Source organism: Lemur catta, chromosome 1 (genome assembly GCF_020740605.2).
Source record: "Lemur catta isolate mLemCat1 chromosome 1, mLemCat1.pri, whole genome shotgun sequence".
NCBI lineage: Eukaryota > Metazoa > Chordata > Mammalia > Primates > Lemuridae > Lemur > Lemur catta.
This window is the reverse complement of record NC_059128.1, coordinates 282798085-282816338: the sequence shown is the minus strand read 5'-3', so window position 1 is coordinate 282816338 and position 18254 is coordinate 282798085. Positions and strand designations below refer to the sequence as shown.

At 57.8% G+C, this 18254-nt stretch overlaps 1 protein-coding gene across 1 annotated transcript in view; it reads right to left on the bottom strand.

Moving 5' to 3' along the window:
• Positions 1-16325, bottom strand: part of UMODL1 (uromodulin like 1) — a 59611-nt gene extending 43286 nt beyond the window's left edge. Inside the window, exons 1-6 of the mRNA XM_045540713.1 lie at positions 16250-16325; positions 13788-14030; positions 6441-6602; positions 5399-5520; positions 2679-2865; positions 859-999 (exon numbers count right to left, since the gene is read on the bottom strand). Coding sequence (XP_045396669.1) covers positions 859-999; positions 2679-2865; positions 5399-5520; positions 6441-6602; positions 13788-14030; positions 16250-16325 — 931 coding nt within the window. The remainder of the gene's footprint in view (positions 1-858; positions 1000-2678; positions 2866-5398; positions 5521-6440; positions 6603-13787; positions 14031-16249) is intronic.
• Positions 16326-18254: the final 1929 nt, after the last annotated feature.

Below are 18254 nucleotides of genomic sequence, written 5' to 3'. Positions count from 1 at the left end.
ATCTCAGCTCCCACCACTCAACAGCGATGGTGACAGCCCCGTCTTCCACCCCCTGCAGGGAAACACCATCTATTCACCGCTCAATCTAGACATCTGTGTTTTTGAGCATTGACAATGAAATGTTAAAAAAAAAAAAAAGACATCTGGATTCTTCCTGATTTATCCTTCCTCTTCCTCTTTGAATTAATCAGTAAGTCCCACGGGTTCTGTCTCTAAGATGTTGCCTGAGCCCACCTCTCTCCCTCACCACCTGCACCCCAGACCCCTGCTCTCTGTTCACCGTCTTCACGGCACTTTCCTGCGTTGCCGATTATGCAGTATTTTCTTACTCGAAGCCCCTTGGTGGCAGAAGCCCATCCCGGGTGCCAGCACCAGGTGCACACCTGGCTCCCCCCTAAACCCTCCTGACATGGCCAGAGCCAGGCACTCCCTTCTCGGGGGTCCCCCTGACACCCAGCACGCTCTGATGCCATCCAGGTTGATCACATAATGCCAGGGACGGTCCTGACTTGTCCCTGTGTCCCCAGCGCAAGCGTTAATCATGCCCCTTCACTCAACAGAATGTCTCCATTTAAACCATCAATCACACAGGCGGAGACTATGTAGTACCCTCGCACGGTGCTGTTACCAGGGTCTGGCACCAGGAATGGCACGTAACCAAACAGGGACCAAATCGAAGGATGAATGCAAGAGCGGCCACTGTGAGATCAAGAAGGGATGAAAGAATTAAACGACAATTCTGTGAGCTCACTGTTCCCTGCAGGCAAGGAAAGAAGAGTCTCTGTGGTCCACGCACCATCTCGCCTTACAAAGATTCCTTAGGCCGTCCCCATGCCATGTGGAGAGCCCTGTCATTACCGTCACTCGTGTGGTCCAGCTCCTGGGATGCCAAGGCTGGAGACTCCTGAGCACGGACGCACCGGTAGGAGCCCTCCAGGTTTGCACACGGTTCCCCTGCAGGGCAGGCGTTGAGGGCATCGTAGAAACATTCGTTGACATCTGTCGAAAGGAGAACAGGCAGCAGCACTTAGCAGAGTCACAGCCGTGGTTTTGCGCCACGTGAGCCAAGGGAGCGTGTTGGGCCGTGCTGGGGGAGGGGCCCGCGGAAGCCCTGTCTGACAGAGCCCAGACTCAGTGCCAGCAGCGGCCCATGCCACGCCCGGGCAGGGCACCTCTGCCTACCTCACACGCTCCTGGGCAGCTGCTGTCACCCGAGCAAATCGCTCTGGGATGGACTGAGTCTGGGCGGTCATGAAACCAAGGGGCCCAAACATCCCACCCCAAGAGTCAATCAAGTGCACGGGCGTCTGTCCGTGCTGACAAAGGAACCAGAGCCCCCCTGGCGTCCCGAGCCTGGCCTGGCACTCCCAGCCAGAGACCAGCCTCTCGCAAGGCCACTTCGTGATTTCATCTAAGACAGGAATGAGCTCATGTGTCACCCACAAAACATCAGCTCCCTTCTCTTGGCCAAAATGAGTGATCATTAGTTTTTTACCAATTACAGCTTATCTTCATGCAATTTTCCCCTCCCTGTAGCTAAGGTTTATTGAGATGCCCAATGATAGAATCGCCCCCACTTTCCGACAGCACCCAATCTAACAGACCCCCACTGCCTGAGCCCCCCAAACCACCCAATCAAAACCCATGTCCTATAATCGGTTCTTTCTAGCAGCCTCTTACTGAGACTCCCCACGGCTCCCCGTGGCGTGGGTTCTCCCTCCTGGCTGCCAGGAACAAGCCCACCCTGCTCACCTGCAGATGCACCCCTGCCACCTCTGGTGTGGGGACATTGGCAGAATAGATGACAGGTGAGCACCTTGCTTGTTGCACTAGAGCAACACAGCTGGGCTTTAGAGCGTCCGTGGGGCTGAGGGAGGACACGTGCAACCACTAGCGCTTTCCCGGGCTCCAGCCCCGGCGTTGCCACACGCCACCTTCCAACTCAGGTAAGAAGCTTCACCCAGAGCAGCCCCCCCACACACACACATAGCCTGGGAGCAGCAGACCCCAGCCCGCCTGCCTCCCGTCTGGGAAAGGGGGTTCTGCTGGAACCCAGACGTCACTCGCGTGCTGCCTGTGGCTGCTGTCCTGGTGCCATGGCACAGCCACGTGGCTGGGACAGACCATGTGGCCCACAAACCAAAAATATTTACTGTCTGGCCCTTTTCAGAAAACGTTTGCCAACCCCTGACATAGACTGAAAAAAAGAACAATAACAAAACAGGTAACGTCTTCCAGAAGCAAGGCCGCGTCCACGCGCTGCACCAAGCGCAAGTTCAACGCTGAACAAACCTACAGAAAGGCCTCCCAGGCACCGGCATCCCGGCAAGGTGGGAAGGAGGCCGGAGGGAACTTCCGGAACCCAAAGAACTGAGGAAACAAGTTACTGTGTTGCTCTGGGATTGGGACCCAGCACCAACGTGGTGGAATGTTAAGCCTGCCTGGGGGAGGGGATGTGGGCAAAGAAAGTTCTGGAATCCGAGCCTGGGGACTCGGAGTTTACAGGATGACCTCGACATGGCTCAAACCAACCACGCCTGCGGGATTAACACACGGAACCCATCGTTCCTCCATCCCGGACTGAAACCTCCGTTTCAGCGTGAAGGACTGTCCTGGCGCTTGGGCTGTCAGGCCCCGCCCTGCAGCCGCCCCAAAGGGAGGACGGAGGGGAGCACAACCTTGCACCTGGATGCGGATCACTTCATAGACCCTTCTCACGACATCGTCCAGCGTGGCAGAGACGTTGGCCACGGGCAACAGCCGCGGCAGGCCCAGCAGTAGCCGCGACACTGTGGTGGAGGTGTCCCCGCCGGCCGAGTGCAGGTGGTGCACGGTGGAGCCCAGCGGCTGCAGCGCACTGGTGACCTGTGAAACCAGAATCAAGGGGTCACACGGAGGCCCCCTCCCCCGTCGGGCAGACAGGAGACTGGGGTCCGGAGAAGCTGGAATGAACTGTACACTCAGCATTCAGCTCCGCAAAACAGAACTGCTACAATATTTGTGCACCTGTCATCGTCCCAGTAAAAGTCCTGCAAACCGGAATTAGAAATACCTTTGCAACAGCAGTAGTCATGGGCTGAACTGTGCCCACCGCACGCGCACGCACACACACACACACACACACACACACACACACGCACATATAATTCATATGTTGAAGTCCTGACCTCGGGTACCTCAGGATGTGACATTATTTGGAAATGGGGTCGCTGCAAGTGTAGGTGTGACTAGTTAAGGTGGGCTCTAGGGCCACTGGGGGCCCTAACCCAATATGGCTGATGTCCTTGTAAAAAGGGGACGTTTGGCCCCAGAGACAGACTTGCACGGAGGAAGACGACATGTTGACACGGGAAGATGCCGTGTGCAGCCGAGGGGAGGAGCCAGGACCCCCAAGCGCTCAGGAGAAACCAACCTGCCAACATCTCAGCTTTGGACTCCCAGCCCCCGGCACTGCGAGAGAATAAATTTCTGTTGATTTAAGATCCCCCTGTCGGTGGTCCTTTGTCACGGTGGGCCAGGACGCTCACACAGCAGTCATCCCCACGACCCCCGTCTCCCTCCCTCACCAAGACCACAGGGCTCTTGTAGCTAATGACAGAGAGAATCAGAACTAGAATTAGAGAATTAGGGACCAAAATCTATGGTCTAAAACAATCTGTTTCTCGTTTCACATAAATTCTTTTATTCCAGCCTAATGTCCTGAAAGCTCAACCATTGGGAGGTCACGCAACTCGGTGACCCCACAGCCAGACCAGTGTCACCAAAACAGGCTTTGCCAGCAACCCCCAAGTCCCCACTGGGAGCCCCAGAGGAGGTGTGAGGAGGGCTGGAGTCCCTCTCCCGGGGGGACCAGCTGAGGACCAGCCCCAGCCTGCCAGAGCCCCTCGTTCCACAGCAGGAACAAGCCGGGAGCCCGGCATGTGCCGGTCAGAACCCGGGCCGGGCAGGCGGTTCCACGGGTGGTGACGCTCTGGCTGGAGAAACAAAAGCCACACACGAGGACACGGCAGCGGCACACAGCAACGTCTAACGTGCCAGCAAGCGCAACATCTCACACCCCTCTCACATCGGAAAACTTTGTAAGCTCTTTACATATATTTAAACTCACAGTCCCTGTCTCAGGGAGGAATATGACTCTTTCTATCTAATGGAGGAGGTATCCAAGGCACAGAGAGGTTAAGTAACTTGCCCAAGGTCACACAGGGCCAGGCACTGTGACTCCACAGCCAGGTTCTTACTGGCCACCCGGGCAGCCCCTCAGCAAGCTAAGAGGAACCAGAGGAAACTACCCCCGACGGGTAGTTAAGGAGGCTTCTGGGCAAAGGAGGCGGCAGAGTCCCTCCCAAGCAGTCTGCTGTGTGCACCACCTGCTCTAGGCCTGCCATGGCAGGCTTACTCTAACCACTAAGGAGGGACCCAACTCTGGGTCTGACACCGGGACACCCGGGCACACGCGGGCCACACCCACAAGACCTGAAGGACAGGTAGGACCAGCTACACAAGGCGCAGAAGGAAAACGTGGGCCCTTGTTCAAATAGTTTTACACATTTCCAGACACAACAGAGCAGTAAACCAAGCTCGGGGCCCTTCTGACGGTCGCTGTCAAGCCAGCCCTGAGGTCACACACCACACAGGGAAGGCCACCTAAGGGGGTGCAACGCCCTGTCCATGCTGGGATTCCCAAGACCAGTGGTGACCCCAGCGTGGGACGACGTCCTCATTGGAAGTCGCTGCTGAGAGGTCAGAGTGAGCTGTGTCATCAGCAGTTCTCAGCCACGGTGACTTCATCCCCAGGGGGCAGTGGGCCATGTCTGGAGACCTTCCTGGTTGTCACAACCGGGAGGATGTTGCTGACTGCTTGTGTGAGGAGCCGGGGAAGCTGCTGACCACCCTCCAAGTCGCAGGGACCCGGCTGCAGAGAGCTCTCCCGCTCACCTGGGCGGCCGCGGAGCGCCCTGGTCCGCAGGTCCCGTCTCAGCACTTTGCAGGACGGTGCGGAATTCCACAAAGCAGGAGCTAGAACTCCAGGCTGAGGGAGCGAGGTTAGCGAGGGCCGAGCTGGGGCTCAGGCTGTCTTGCTGGGACACCCTCCGTCTCAGCAAAGACCACTGCAAGGTCAGGGACTGTGTTCCGCACCGTGGAGGGTGGCAGTCGTCACGGGTGTGCAGCAAAGCTCACCTCACCACCCCCTCCAGTTGTGTGCACGGTACTGGATGTAAATTACACCTCTTTGAGGCTAAATTTTTTAAGAACTCCAATTGGGTTCACAGTCAGTCATCTTGAGGCCACTTGTGGAACGTCCCCATCCCCGAGCCCAAGTTCCCTTCCTCCTCCCACACCTGGGTCCACCTGCCCTGGAGCGGGGCATGTGGGAAGCTCCCCTGTGCTTCTCACCTACCAGGGAGTGCAGGAGGCGCATGTGGTTCAGGAGCCTGGGGTCCACTTGCTCCAGGTCCTGGAAGTCCATTTTCACCAGCACGGTGACATTGTACCAGAAGCTCCCCGAGGTCCTCGCTGGAGCTGCGCCAGGGCAAAGGCCGATGAGTTAGGGCTGGGACAGGGCAGGGCCACCAGAGGCCGTTGGGGTGGGGACAGGGCTGGGAGGCCCCGTTCTGCATTCCCCTCCCTGCAGCGGGGACAGCAGGGACCCCCCACACACACTGCTAGCCCAGAGGTGGGCTGGGCAGGGTCAAAGCCCTGGGGCCCACAGCGGTGGGCCTTCCCTTGAAGAGGTACTTGCAGGATATAGATATATCCTATGGTGCTCGCTGTAGTGTGATGGTATACTGCTGTGTAAAATTATTTTATACTGTACCGTTGCTTTATTTATACTATAAATATCAAATACTATGATAATATATTGTATGTAATACTCCATGTACTACATGCTATATTATTGTATATAACATATAGTTTAATAGTATAGTTAACATATAGTATTATAATGATACTTGATATTATTTACATTATTACTTTATTGCTATATACTACACTAAAGCTATGATAATATTATATATGATACACATATACACACACATATATATAGGCCAGCCCATTCTCCCGGTGCAGCCCCCGGCCTAGAGAGAACTTTCCAGACCAGCAGGCATGCAGGCCGGGCCACGCCTGCCGTGGGGCTGGGCAGCCCCCCGTGGAGCGCCAGCCTCGCCCTCCCACCGCCAGACGTGTCAGCCCCGACGACCCCACCGGGAGCTCCTGGGGCTCCCCAGCGAGCGGGAAGGTCAGGGCTCTGCTCTGCCAGGAATGTCAGCTGTCAGCTATCCCCACCGAGATATCAGTGGCCACATTTTGACAACGCAATTGCCAGGAGCAGACTGTGCCGTGCATCCAGTGGGGGCCCCAGTGAAATCGGCCCTAGATACCCCTCCTCCCCACCTCCCCCACCAGGGCTGACTGGGGACCCTTCTCTGCTGCAGCCCTACCTGGGGGTGTGGGGACCAGGCAGCGGCGCCCCCCTGACCGGGGGCAGCATTTCTGAAGCCCGGGGCAGTCGGAGTCCACGCTGCACGTGAGGCTGGACGGAGCAGGCCCTGCCGTCGGGCAGGCCCCAGGTCTCGCTGCAAACTCCCCAGACCGATTCAGGGCTGAGGAGGAAATGATACAATTAGTGATGCCGGCAATTAGAAAGCAAAATACAATAAAACAAAACTAACAAGCTGTGCGGGCACTGCATCCTGGCGCTTCCTGGCATTGGGTTCAGCCTGCGGTTCCTGCAGATGCCAACACAGCCTGCTAGCGGCCACCTCCAGGCCTGGGCAGCTGCACGTCCCGCCGCAGGGCCGTTGGCTTTGGCTTTAATCTCGTCTGACCATCTTTCCCGCCAGGGCAGTTTCAGCTGAGGTCCTGGGTGTCTGCTTTCCCTCTGGGCCTCAGGAGCCCAGGTGCAAGGTTCCACCTGGCCCGTAGAGGTGCCCTGCTGCTTCCGGTCCTGACAGCTCACCCGCTCGCTCGCTCGCTCGCTCACTCGGTAGTTGCTGGACCCGGCAGTGAGCTGAAGACAAGTCTCTGCTGCAGGAAGTTCTGGCGGGGACAGGTGTGCAGGTGGAGCTGCAGCACGCCAGACAGTGAGAGCCTCGGGGGCTCACAGGGGTGGGGCAGGTGGGGGGTCAGGGAAGGCCCCCAGGAGAGCAGACATCTGCCCTGACGCCCGAGAGCCGAGAGTATGGGGCCCTCGGAAGGAGAGGGAGGAGCCTGCGGGCCTGGCATGGGCACAGTGGGGCAGGTGGGTCTGGGCCACAGAGAGCCCCTTCCTGTGTGTGAGGTGGGCCCTGGCGGTTTGGAGCCGCCGAGTGGTGACAGGGACACTGTGGTGCACCCAAGACCCTCTGATTGCTCTGACCAGCTCCGTGTCCCGTCTCCCAGGCCCTTCAGGCTGCCCCTGGGGCTGGAGCTGCCTGGCCCCGTGCGCAGAGCCGGGGACCCACGGCCGACGCTGTGGAACGCCCCTTGCCACACTCTGCCGTCTGCCTCCCCCTCTGCCAGCCTGCCCCGGAGCACAGGGTAGGCGCCAGTCTGACTTGCACGTCACGGCCTACTCTGAAGGCTGGGGACAGCCGTGGGGAGCCCCGCTGGGGACCTCTGGTGACAGTCCAGGTGAGAGGTGTTGAGGCTGGGCAGGGTGGCGGTGCAGGTGGGAGAGGTGCCAGAGTCTGGGGGCGTGGGGGCACCTGCAGGATGTGCTGAGGGACGGGAGGGGGCAGAGGGAAAGAGAAGCTTCCAAAGGCCTCCAGGCCCAGGCCAGGCACCTGCTGGCTCCAGCCCGAGTGGGGAAGCTGCGGGAAGAGCTGCCTTGGTGGACCCAGGCACGTGGCCAAGCAGATGTGAAGTCTGGCGTGTCTGCCAGGCTCCACCATGGAGGGGCACGGCAGCATGGCCCTGGGGGGCAAGGGAGGTCAGCCCACCGTTCCAGGACCTGCACAGCATGTTCTGCGTGAATGCAGCGAGCCCCTGCGGGAGAAGAAGACAGGAGGGACAGGCGGCTCCGGGAGCCAAGTCACCATGGAGATGCCAGGGCTGCTGGGGAGGCCGTGGTGGGCTCCTGAGGAAGAAGGCATTTAGAACTCTTGGAAATCGCCGGAAGCGTGCGAGGATGCAGAGTGCTGCTGTCAGGGCATGGAGAGAAGAGACCGGACCCCAGGGGACACGAGACACCAGGAGTGTGCCCAACGCTGGTCGGCGTGGACAGATCCCAGGGGAGCCCGCTGTGCGCCACGGCAAGACAGCCGCGGTGGGCTCCGGGCAAGAAAGGCCCATCTCCAGGATGGAAGGAAGCTGAGGAGACGTGAGCTCCCAGAGCCTGAGGGCAGCAGAGGGGGACGCAAGGGAAGGTGGGACCCCGACATCGGCATCCAGGGGAGGCTCACCCGGTGCTGCAGCCCCCACACCGGCCACCTGATGGGGGGCACACACTGCCCTGGGGGGTGACTCCAGCCTGGCCGTGCCCTCGTGCACCTCAGCTGCCCGTGTCTGTGAATGGCCCCAGGCCCCCAGGGCCCAAGAAACTGGCCAAGGCGGGAGGATAATCTGGCTCCAGACCCCCGACAAAGGCAGGGAAGACTCTCGAGCCCTTTGGGAAGACTCGTGGCTCAGCCACATGGAACAGAAGCCACGAGGAGCTGCAGACCCAGGGACGACCGTCCTCTTGGGTCCCCTGGGTCTCCACAGAACACTCTACAACCAAGAAAGAAGGTGGTGGCCCTGCTTCTGTTGGGAACATGTCACCAAGGGCAGCTGCATCAGCCAAGGCAGAGCAGGGGGCCGGACCACTGAGCTCATGGAGAGCCCACCTCAGCGCGCCTCCACCCAGAACCGGCCCGCCCCGTCGTGCTGTCGAAGTTCCCTCTCAGGAGCATTCTCTCTTCCATGCTGCCTTGTCTTCATGCTCTCGTCACGCGGGTGCCTATACCAATGTCTCCCGGACCCAGAGGAATGGCCGTGCGGAGAGTGAGTGGCTCTAGGGGACTCTGGTGCAGCTGGAGGAGGGACACACCGGGTCCCATGGGGCCTCGCCGGGAGTCTGCAAGTCTCTGCTGCATCTCGCAGGAGGCTGAGCAAGCTGCCCAACACCTAGGGTGGCTCCCGGGCCACAGAGACATTAGGGGGAAGTGCAGTGACATCCAACCAACTGTGGCATTTAATTAACCGTAATGCCCAGTGTTGTCTCCTTAGCTGGGACAAACGTGCCCTCGGCGTGTGAGATGCCAACCTGGGGGGAAACTGCCAGGAGCAGGTACAGGCACCATCTGCACTGTCTTTGCAACTTCCTGTAAATCCAAAACTATTCTAAACAGTTTATTTAAATAAGAAGAAAACACAGGTTATATCCCCCCCAAAAAAATATCGGCTTCCAAAAATGGTTGCCTAATCCCAACAGACGTGTTTCCTAGCTAAAGTTCTTCTTCGTCTTCATATGGAAGCTGCTGGGAATCCCCTCATGCCACAGAGCTGGCAGCCGACTGACGCCCTAAGGGGATTGTCAACAGTTCCAACTTGGTAGAAAGTCAGAAGCCTCCTCCTCCTTCCCCAGCTCCATCCAGCAATGAAACAGAGCCACCCAGCGACTAGCAACCCGGTTGGTCCAGGTTCAGGGAGACGACAGCGGAGATTTCTGTTGGCCGAGGCATCCCAGGCTGGGAGCTGTCGTTCCCGCCCCTTCCTCCACTCGGCATCCCTCAGCCTGGTCGGGACAGAAGTTCACACCGAGGGCCTCTGGTCATCAGCCTGGGGGGACGGCGAGTCCTGGGGAGTCTCCTTGCCCAGCGGCGTCCTGCGCTTGCCCATCGAGGCAGAGCTGCCTAGGTGCTGGTGCCGGGGGGAAGGCCCTACAGAACCAGGACTGTCGCTGGAGTCAGGGGCATCGGCTCAGAGTCTCCCTCCTGGTTCTCAGAATTTGTCCTGCATCCGAAATTCAACTTGTGCCACTTGTGCATAGCAGTGTTGGTACTGTGGCTGTTCATCATGGCATTATTTATGACAATGAAACATTAGAAACAGCTACATGGTAAGTGGCAAGAGGTTGCTTAATGAAAGCTGATACATCCATGTGAGGTAAGGCCACGTAGCCACTGAGGCACACAGTGGGATGATAGGTACTGACATGAGAGACGTTCTGGATAAATTGCTAAGTGGAAATATCATGCGACAGAAAGTCCTGAACAGGGTGATCATCCTCCAAAAATGCCTGCCCTGGATAAAGACAGTGGTTTTCCGTGGGTGCCAGGCTTTGGGGTAACTTCCCCATGTTCTTTTTTGTGTTTCCAAATTTTCTGTAGAGCTTGTGTATTCATTTTTGTCACTGTATTAATAAAAACTTAACGTATGACTTTTCACTACATTCCAGATGCGGGACTTCGAAAGTTGAAAAGGTCCCTTAGACTGAGAGTGATGTCACATGCGTGTTCATGCTTCTCTCCCTTTCCTGGGAAGCCGGCTGAGTGGGAGAGGAAGGAAGAGCCTGGTGTCTTGCTGCTGCCCAGCCATGAGACTCTGAGGCCCGGTCCCCCTGGTGGCAGAGGTGCCTGTCACCCACTTGAGGCAACCCTGGCCCTGCCGCAAAGGAAGAGCACTCTGCCTCCTCCCCTGCCCGATTCCTAGGCTGTCCCCGATGTCCATCATGCCCAATACTGGTCCCTGCTTCATTCGTTCCTGGCCCATCACCTACTGAGACTGTCTCACTTCTAGCCCCACGGAGCCAGCCCGTCACAAGCCATCTCCCTGTATGTTTCCGCGGAACACTCGGGCTTTGATGGGACAGCTGTGCAGGCGTGGAGGAGGCGGGCTGCCAATACCCAGAGTGTAAATACCCCTCCCCGGGCACTTCCTGGCCACCAAGGAGATGCCTCTGAGCACAGCGTTGGGAAGAGAGAGACGCTCATGGTCAGCCCCGGCACGGGCAGGAGCCACAGCTGCCCCCGGGGTCACACTGTTTATAGAGGATGTTAGAAAAGGCACAAAGGCCTTGGCAAAGGGACTGTGAGAAAGGTGGAAATCGGGCAGTCCTGCAAACGGGACTGGGGACATGACTGGTATCAGCTGGTGCACACGGCAGGCTGTGGAATGCAGGCGAGTGTGACCGATGTTGGGCCCCTGCCCTTGTCTGTATAGCCTTAAGGAGTCACGAGGAATCCCAAGATAAATATGGATATGTTGCATGTCACTAACTAGATTCCTTTAGAATAATGGGTTTACTGGCACCAGAGGTTTTTATCTGGATGTTCTTTCCAAACATTCTCTCTGTATGTTCTTTGCTTTGACCCTGCATGCTTTCTCTGCAATAAATACAGAGGTTTGGAGAGGTTTGAGACTAAGTTTCTCCTCCTTCAGCCTGCGGTTGTGGTCTGGAGTGTTCTTCGTTGCGCCGTGAGACTGGTAGAGACGCTGGCCAATCCCTACACTGTTCACCAGGCCCCCGGCAGCAGCCACAGAGCCGAGCCTGCCCCCAGCACCAGCAGGGACCTTCCTGAGGTCCTCAGTGCCCTGAAATGCTCCACCTCCCACCGTTGCCACAGCCACCATCCTCAAATGCCGCAAACTCCCCTACACCCAGGGGGAGCCTGGTAAACTGAAACAGTCTGCCTGGGGGTCAGGGAACCTGCCTCCCAGCCTGGCCTCTCGAGCTCCGTGGCTGACTGTGGTGGAGGCGCTGCCTGTCCCAGCCTGTGCCGTCTGCGGAGCCGGGACCCTTGGGTGCCTCAGGGATTGAAGAGTCCCCTCTGGAGCTTCTCTTCCTGTCTCCTGTCTGCCTTCCCCCCGCCCACTACTGTTGACACTTCTAAGTCCCGAGGGGCCCCCAGGGGACACACATGTCCCCTCACTCCCAGCACCCCCCACCTGGCCCCACCCTCATCACTCCCTGCAGCTCCGAGCAGGCTCCCCTCCCCCGCCCTCAGGACTCCCCACCCTGGGACTCCCTGATCAAAGGTGCCAACGCTCTAAAAGTGGGGCTGATCCCCCCACAGGCATTTCCTGGAGGCAGGTGGTGGGAGGGAGCCCCCCAACCTCCCCTGGGGAAATTAACTGTTTATCACTGCGGGGCAGCATCTCTTAGGGCAGGTGGCTGTCCTGCGGGCCGCTTGTGTGGCTGGCAGAGCTGGGGGCAGAAAGGGGCCCCGATCAGCCTCCCCCAAGGCCTCCTTCCCCCTCCCCCCTTGGCCGTGTGACCTCACTGGTCCTGGCAGCAGCCAACAGGTAGAAGCGTGGCCCTCACAGGTAAGACGGGACGGGGCAGGGAGGCCCTGGCCTTCCACTGACAGACCCGACTGCAAAGCCCACCTGCTCGTTACCAAGGTAGGCCCAGCACCTTGTGTCCTAAGGGCTCCCCCCACCAACCCCAGGAAGGGAGGCTGCTCCCAGGGCTGAGACAGCAGCAGCGCAGCTCAGCTGGCCCCTCTGCGTGGCTCTGGGAGACAGGAAGGGGAGAGTGGTGCAGGTTCCAGGACAGAAAGGGTCTCCTTGGCGAGACCCGGCACCTGGGCAGGACGGCCAGGGCACAGCCTCTCCCTGCCAGGGGCCTGGTAAAGAACCCACCGGAATACAGGACTGCCACTGCACCTGCGGTCAGCTGGCCCTGTCTGGTTACTGTTGGTGGCATTAGTGACGGTGGTGTCCTTTTAACACTCCTAAGAGAGGTCACACTGGTATTAATACCTGCTCTACCCAGAACCGTCAGGCGCTCTGTGCCTGGCCCTCTGAACCAGACATCGGCTGTCCCCGTCCTCTGTGAGGTGGTGCTGGGGGCTGGGGGAGGGCACACTCGGGACGGCCAGGGCACCCAGCCAACGCAGCCTCTGCAGGTCTGCACTGACCCAAGACGCCACAGCTGTGGTCCTGCTCTGGGGGGTCTGTGCCCCAGCCTGCTGGTGTCCTGGCCTAGGACCCACTCGGGGCACCCAGAAGCTGGTGCTTTCTGCACTCTGGGTCTAGCAGCGACCCCGGCATACACCTAACTGAAGCCACACCTGTCCCACTTGCCCTGTACGGCGGGGTGGGAGGCAGAGCTTCTGCCTGTGCAGAAACTCATCTGAGACCTGGCATTGACGCAACATTAACACTCACCACCCCATGCACCCACACACGCTGGAAGAGGCCATCTGCGAAGTCTCCTGCCTGTCAGGAGACGGAGCCCCGAGCCCCGCCTGGCATAACCACACCGGTCCCCCTGGGAACCAGCCCCAAGTGGCTGCCAAACTGCACTGAGGAAGCGAGAGGACATGGCGGTGCTTGGCGGGCAGTGTGGGAGGCCCAGGGCCCCACCGGCTCTTTCACATATTGGAGTTCAGATTAGAATTGGGGTTGAAAAAGACTTTTGCTGGAGTTTTTAAAAAGAAAAGGTTGACCGCTGTCGCAGAAGAGATTACAACGCTGGTTCTCAAACTCGGTTGTGTGTTAGAATAGCTCAGGGGCCCGAAAAAAGTCCCGATGTCCAAGCTGGGCCCCAGACCAACTCTGCCCCAACCTCTGAGGGTCCGCCCAGGCGTCTGCCTGGAACCCTCAGTGCAGCATCAAGTCTGAGGACCACAGAGGTTCCCAGAGGGGGGCCCCCAGGCCGGCAGCACCAGTGTCACCAGGAGCTTGTTAGAAACCTAATTCCTGGACTTCACCCTGGCCCACTGAGTCAGGGATCTGGGGGTGGGGCCAGGGACAAGCCTTCTAGACAGTCCCATGCAGGCTCAGACCTAGCACGTCCAGGGCCAACGGGCATGCACACTGACCACCCACCAGGAGTCCCGGGGGGCTGCCCAGCCCCGCCCAGCCAAGCACTCCGGACTCACGCAGGACGCAGTAGAGGCCGAGCTGCTCGTAGCCGGCACAGCAGTCGGTCACGTTCCTGGGCTCGGGGACTTCCACCACCTCGTACTGGGTCCTGTAAACGGTCTTGGGGCACCGCCTCCACGGGATCCAGCCCCCGCAGGCGATGTAGGTCACGCGGGACGTCTGCACGGCCTGCACTCTCTGCACACTGCGGGTCACGCGGTAGTCACACAGCTGGTAGCCCAACAGGGAGAGGCCCTTTTCTGAGAGGGAGACAAGAAACGAGGGGAACTGAGGAACCGGAGAGAGAAAGACGCCAGGGCCAAATCAGTATGAGCAGAGACCTGAAAGGCCTCGGTCTGCAAGAGCAAGGGAAGCGGATCTCCTGGTAGGTCTCTCGGAACCGCCCGGCCCTGCCCTCGGGCCTCTGCCTCCCCAGGCACCGGGCACCAGCAGGGTGTGACCCGCAGGAATAGAGCGTCACCGTAGCCCTGCGTGCTAAGAATCCTCTTTCGCAGAGCGAGGAGATGCCGCCCTGAGCCGGCACACGCCTCCTGAAGCCGGGGGCCTCGCAGTGACCAAAGAGGGAACGTGGAGTGGAAATCGGGAGTTGGGGGCCCGTGCCCCTTTCTCCTGCTCTGCGTTTTCCCAATTCCACAGGCTGTGGAGTCTCAGGCCCGTCGGGCAGCGTCCACGAGCCTCAGGTCCCCACGTGGGGAATGAACACGCCACGGTCCCTCCACAGACACTGCTGAAGGCTCATGTGGTCCAGGCAGGTGGCAATGACAGCTTTTGTTTCAACGAGGTGGGGGATGAATCAGCAGGTACTTAAAAGCACATGTGAGAGGTTTATAGATGACAGAAGTCAGCTCAACTGTCACCACTGTCATCGGGAGGAGGAGGGCACTGTCACTCCCACCATGGGATGAGTGTTGGGTTCACCTTGTCAGTCCCCGCACAGCTCCTGCCCGGAACCTGACTCCTGTCCCCAGACATCAGCCCTCGCGGTTCTGCAGACCCTGGCACGGCGGCGTTTGCCAGCCCCGGGCCCCGGCCGAGGACTGCACCCAAGTGGTGCCTGCACTCCCACCTCCCCAGCGAGCCGCTGTCACCTTATTCAAATTGAATCACATTCCTGCCCCTAGAAGCTCAGAATGTCACCCTATCGTGTCAAGTTAAAGTGAGGTCGTTAAAAAACGGAATTACGGAGACAGACATGCACTCAAGAGAAGAAGGCAGAGACCGGGTGACACGTCTACAAGCCAAGGAACGTCAAAGATCGCCAACAACCGCCAGAAGCCACGGTCCTGGAACAGAGTCTCCCTTACAGCCGCACAGGGAGGCAGCCCGGCGACGCCTGGACCTCAGCCTCCAGAGCTGCGAGACGTTTCTGCTGCCGAAGCCGCCCGGCCTGCGCGTCCTTGTTCCGGCAGCCCTAGCAAACGAACACAGGGACCACGAAGCGTCCCTCTCGCTCCGCCCAGCACCTGGCACGGGGCTTCAGTGTAGGATGAATGAATGGCTCGAACACGCAGTATTTGCGTTTTCAGAAATGCAGCCTCTGTGTTCTGGGCGTTACTGACAGTCCGGCCAACAGGTCGGGGTCGGCGTTACGGTTTGTCGCCCTCGGTGAGCAGCTAGATGGGCTGCTGGAGGGGACCGCAGAGATGGAGCGGAGGTAAGTACACACAGTGGCTGCCTTCACTCTCCACACCGGGCAGCACCTCTGAAGCCTCCCTCCCTGGACCTCACAGCAGCCCACAGTGTGCAGAAAGTGAGACTCGGGGGCTCGTCCTTCTGCCCAGGAAGAAACGGGCAGAACCAACCCTCAGGGGCAGGTGGAGGGAGGGGCTGCAGAAACGGTCTGGACCCCACGCTTGCCCCAGAGCAAGCTCACTCTACCAGCAACGGTGGCCTGAGCAGCAACCCCCCACCTGGGGCCGGCTGCGTCCCGGTCACCCCTGGGCTCGGTGGGGCCTCTGGGGAGGGGGACAAACTGCTGCCCACCTTCACCACGAGGGTGAGGACGGTAAGCTCTGGAAAGGAGCAGGAGGCCCTGGTCGTACAGGGTGGGGCGGAGACATCAGCTGCTGGGGCCAGGGAGGCTCAGCCACGAGCTTAGACGTGACTTAGATGAGGGATGGCAGAAAACGCCCAGATGTCACAAGAATGGAAAAACAAGCATCTCCTGTACTCACCATCGAATTGGTATTAACTGACCAGCTGCTGACTCCCCCAGGCAATTCCCACTGGGGGCGTCAGGAGCCTTCTTTCTAGAAGCTTGCACAGTGCTCCCACCCTGCCGCCACGGCCTGCTCCCACGCGAGCTCACGAGAAAGCTAGGACAGCAAGGAGCGATGCCACCTCTCAAAGCAGATGTGTCCCTGCCTGCGCAGGTCTCAGCAGGGCACTGTCCTCACAAGACCTGCTCCCAGGGAGCCCCCTTCTCAAGAATTGCCAATGCCAAGCCCAGGCCCCTCACCTGTGAAGCCGCTGGCCTGGCTCGGGGCCACAGCGCCCACCAGAGCCAGCAGGGCCAGCCCCAAGGTGCTGCACATCGCGGGCGCCGGGGCCGCGGGGCTCTGGGCCTCCACCGCTGCCGTCGGGGTCTCTCCAAGCAGGAGCACAAAGGGGCCTGAGCTGCCTGGGCCCGGAGAAAGGAACCTTCTGTTCCCTGTGCCTCTGGTGGTGGCAGTGGCTTCAGAGGCAGCGCCTGGGAGCAGTCCCTTATGCCTGCTTCGTGAACGCCCTCCACCGCCACGGCCGTTTCCCTGGGGACACCTGTGTGGCACAGCCTATTCTTGCTCGGAGCAGATGGCATCTCTTAGGAAAGGTGAGTACCCAGCAGCCTGGGCCACATCGCTGGGTCCCATCTATCTCATGGTTACACAGAAAGCACATTTCAGACCCAAATCTGACTGTCTCCATCAAACACAAAGTATTCTCTTACCCCCTCGTTCTGACCTGGCAGGAGAAGACAGCGTCCAATCAAAATGGTCCATCGGATTCAGAAAAGCATCCTTCACACAGGCAACAATGCAGTTCAAAAGCCACGACAGTGTGCGTGCCCCTTGTCCCAGCTCTGTCCTCCTGGGGGTCGATCTGAGGGCATGAAGCTGCATTCGCAGAGATGTGCTTTACTTATCCTAGTCTAAAATGCAAAATTATGTAATGGAACCACCAAGGGGACTGTAACATTGCACAGATGCTGAAATGCTCACCAAGAAGATGTTTCATCAGCATTAAAAAAAATACGTAACAATGTGAAGTCAAAGCACTAACTCGTACAATTCCGTCTCCATAAAGACGAGAACTCCGTGAGGTTATATAAAAGTGGACAAAAGCCAGAAAGGGCCAAGGGAAGAAAAGGAAACATCTTGATAGGATTATAGGTGATTTGCTTTGTATTCCAGTAGCCATCATGGTCAATGTGAAATGAGTTTTTAATTCCATATTAAATACTTTCTAGGTCATGCCTTTGATCACCTTTCATTGCTCAGTATTGAAAGCTGAAGCCTAACTTTTAACATTAGATGAAGAAGATCTGGTTAGTTTCACTGAGAGAACTCTCAGGTAGGTTAACAAAGTTCCACCTTGGCTGAAAGGTTCAGCAGTCTAACTCCCTTGTGTTCTGAACACAAAGCATTTCTTCCAGAAGGGACCTCTAGCATCCAAAGCATTGCTACATCTTTGATTTGCTTATTCTTGGTAGGTTTATCTCCAAGGTGATTAACTGCTGCGACTAAACGTCCGATGCCGGGACAAGAACACAACAGAGGAGCTGGGAGTAACCACCCGCCGAGGGGACGGCGCAGCTCAACTCTGTGGGAGACAACACTATAGACAATCAAAGCTTCGTGTAGGACCAACTCATTTAAAAAAACGAAAAAAGTTTTAATAGGAAAAGAATAAATTTTAAAGCTAGAATATGATATTCGAGAAAATAAAATTTGACTAGCACCAAAAGAATAAACAGAAAGTGTTACAGTTTAAGTAAATCTGGGCATTGAAAAATGTGAGATTTTGTATTGTATTATATTATAATCTGTATGATAATGTTTTATATATCATCTCTCGGAACTCTCGCTACTGTAATAATATGAACGTTTCTATAAAATATGAAGGTGAAAGCAGGGAGAATCTCACAGTTTAAAACTCAGAATTGGTCCCTCACATCCTTTTCTGTCATCTTCACAACCCCCCTACGCAGTAGGCCCTTCATTCCCATTATACAGATAAGGAAACTGAGGTTCAGGAGGCCACACAGCCGCACGTGGAAGGTTAAAGCCAGCTTGTCCAAGCCCGAAGCCCCAGCTCTTCACACGCCCCCCACCCCAGCCTGGTCACGATTCCACTGGGAACATCCAGCCACAGACCCGCAAACGCAGACAGAGAGCAAAGTCGAGACACTTAACCAGCTGAGGACACCATGAAGAGCCCATAAATTGTCATTCTAACATGCTTTCTGTTCATATCATACTCCAGGG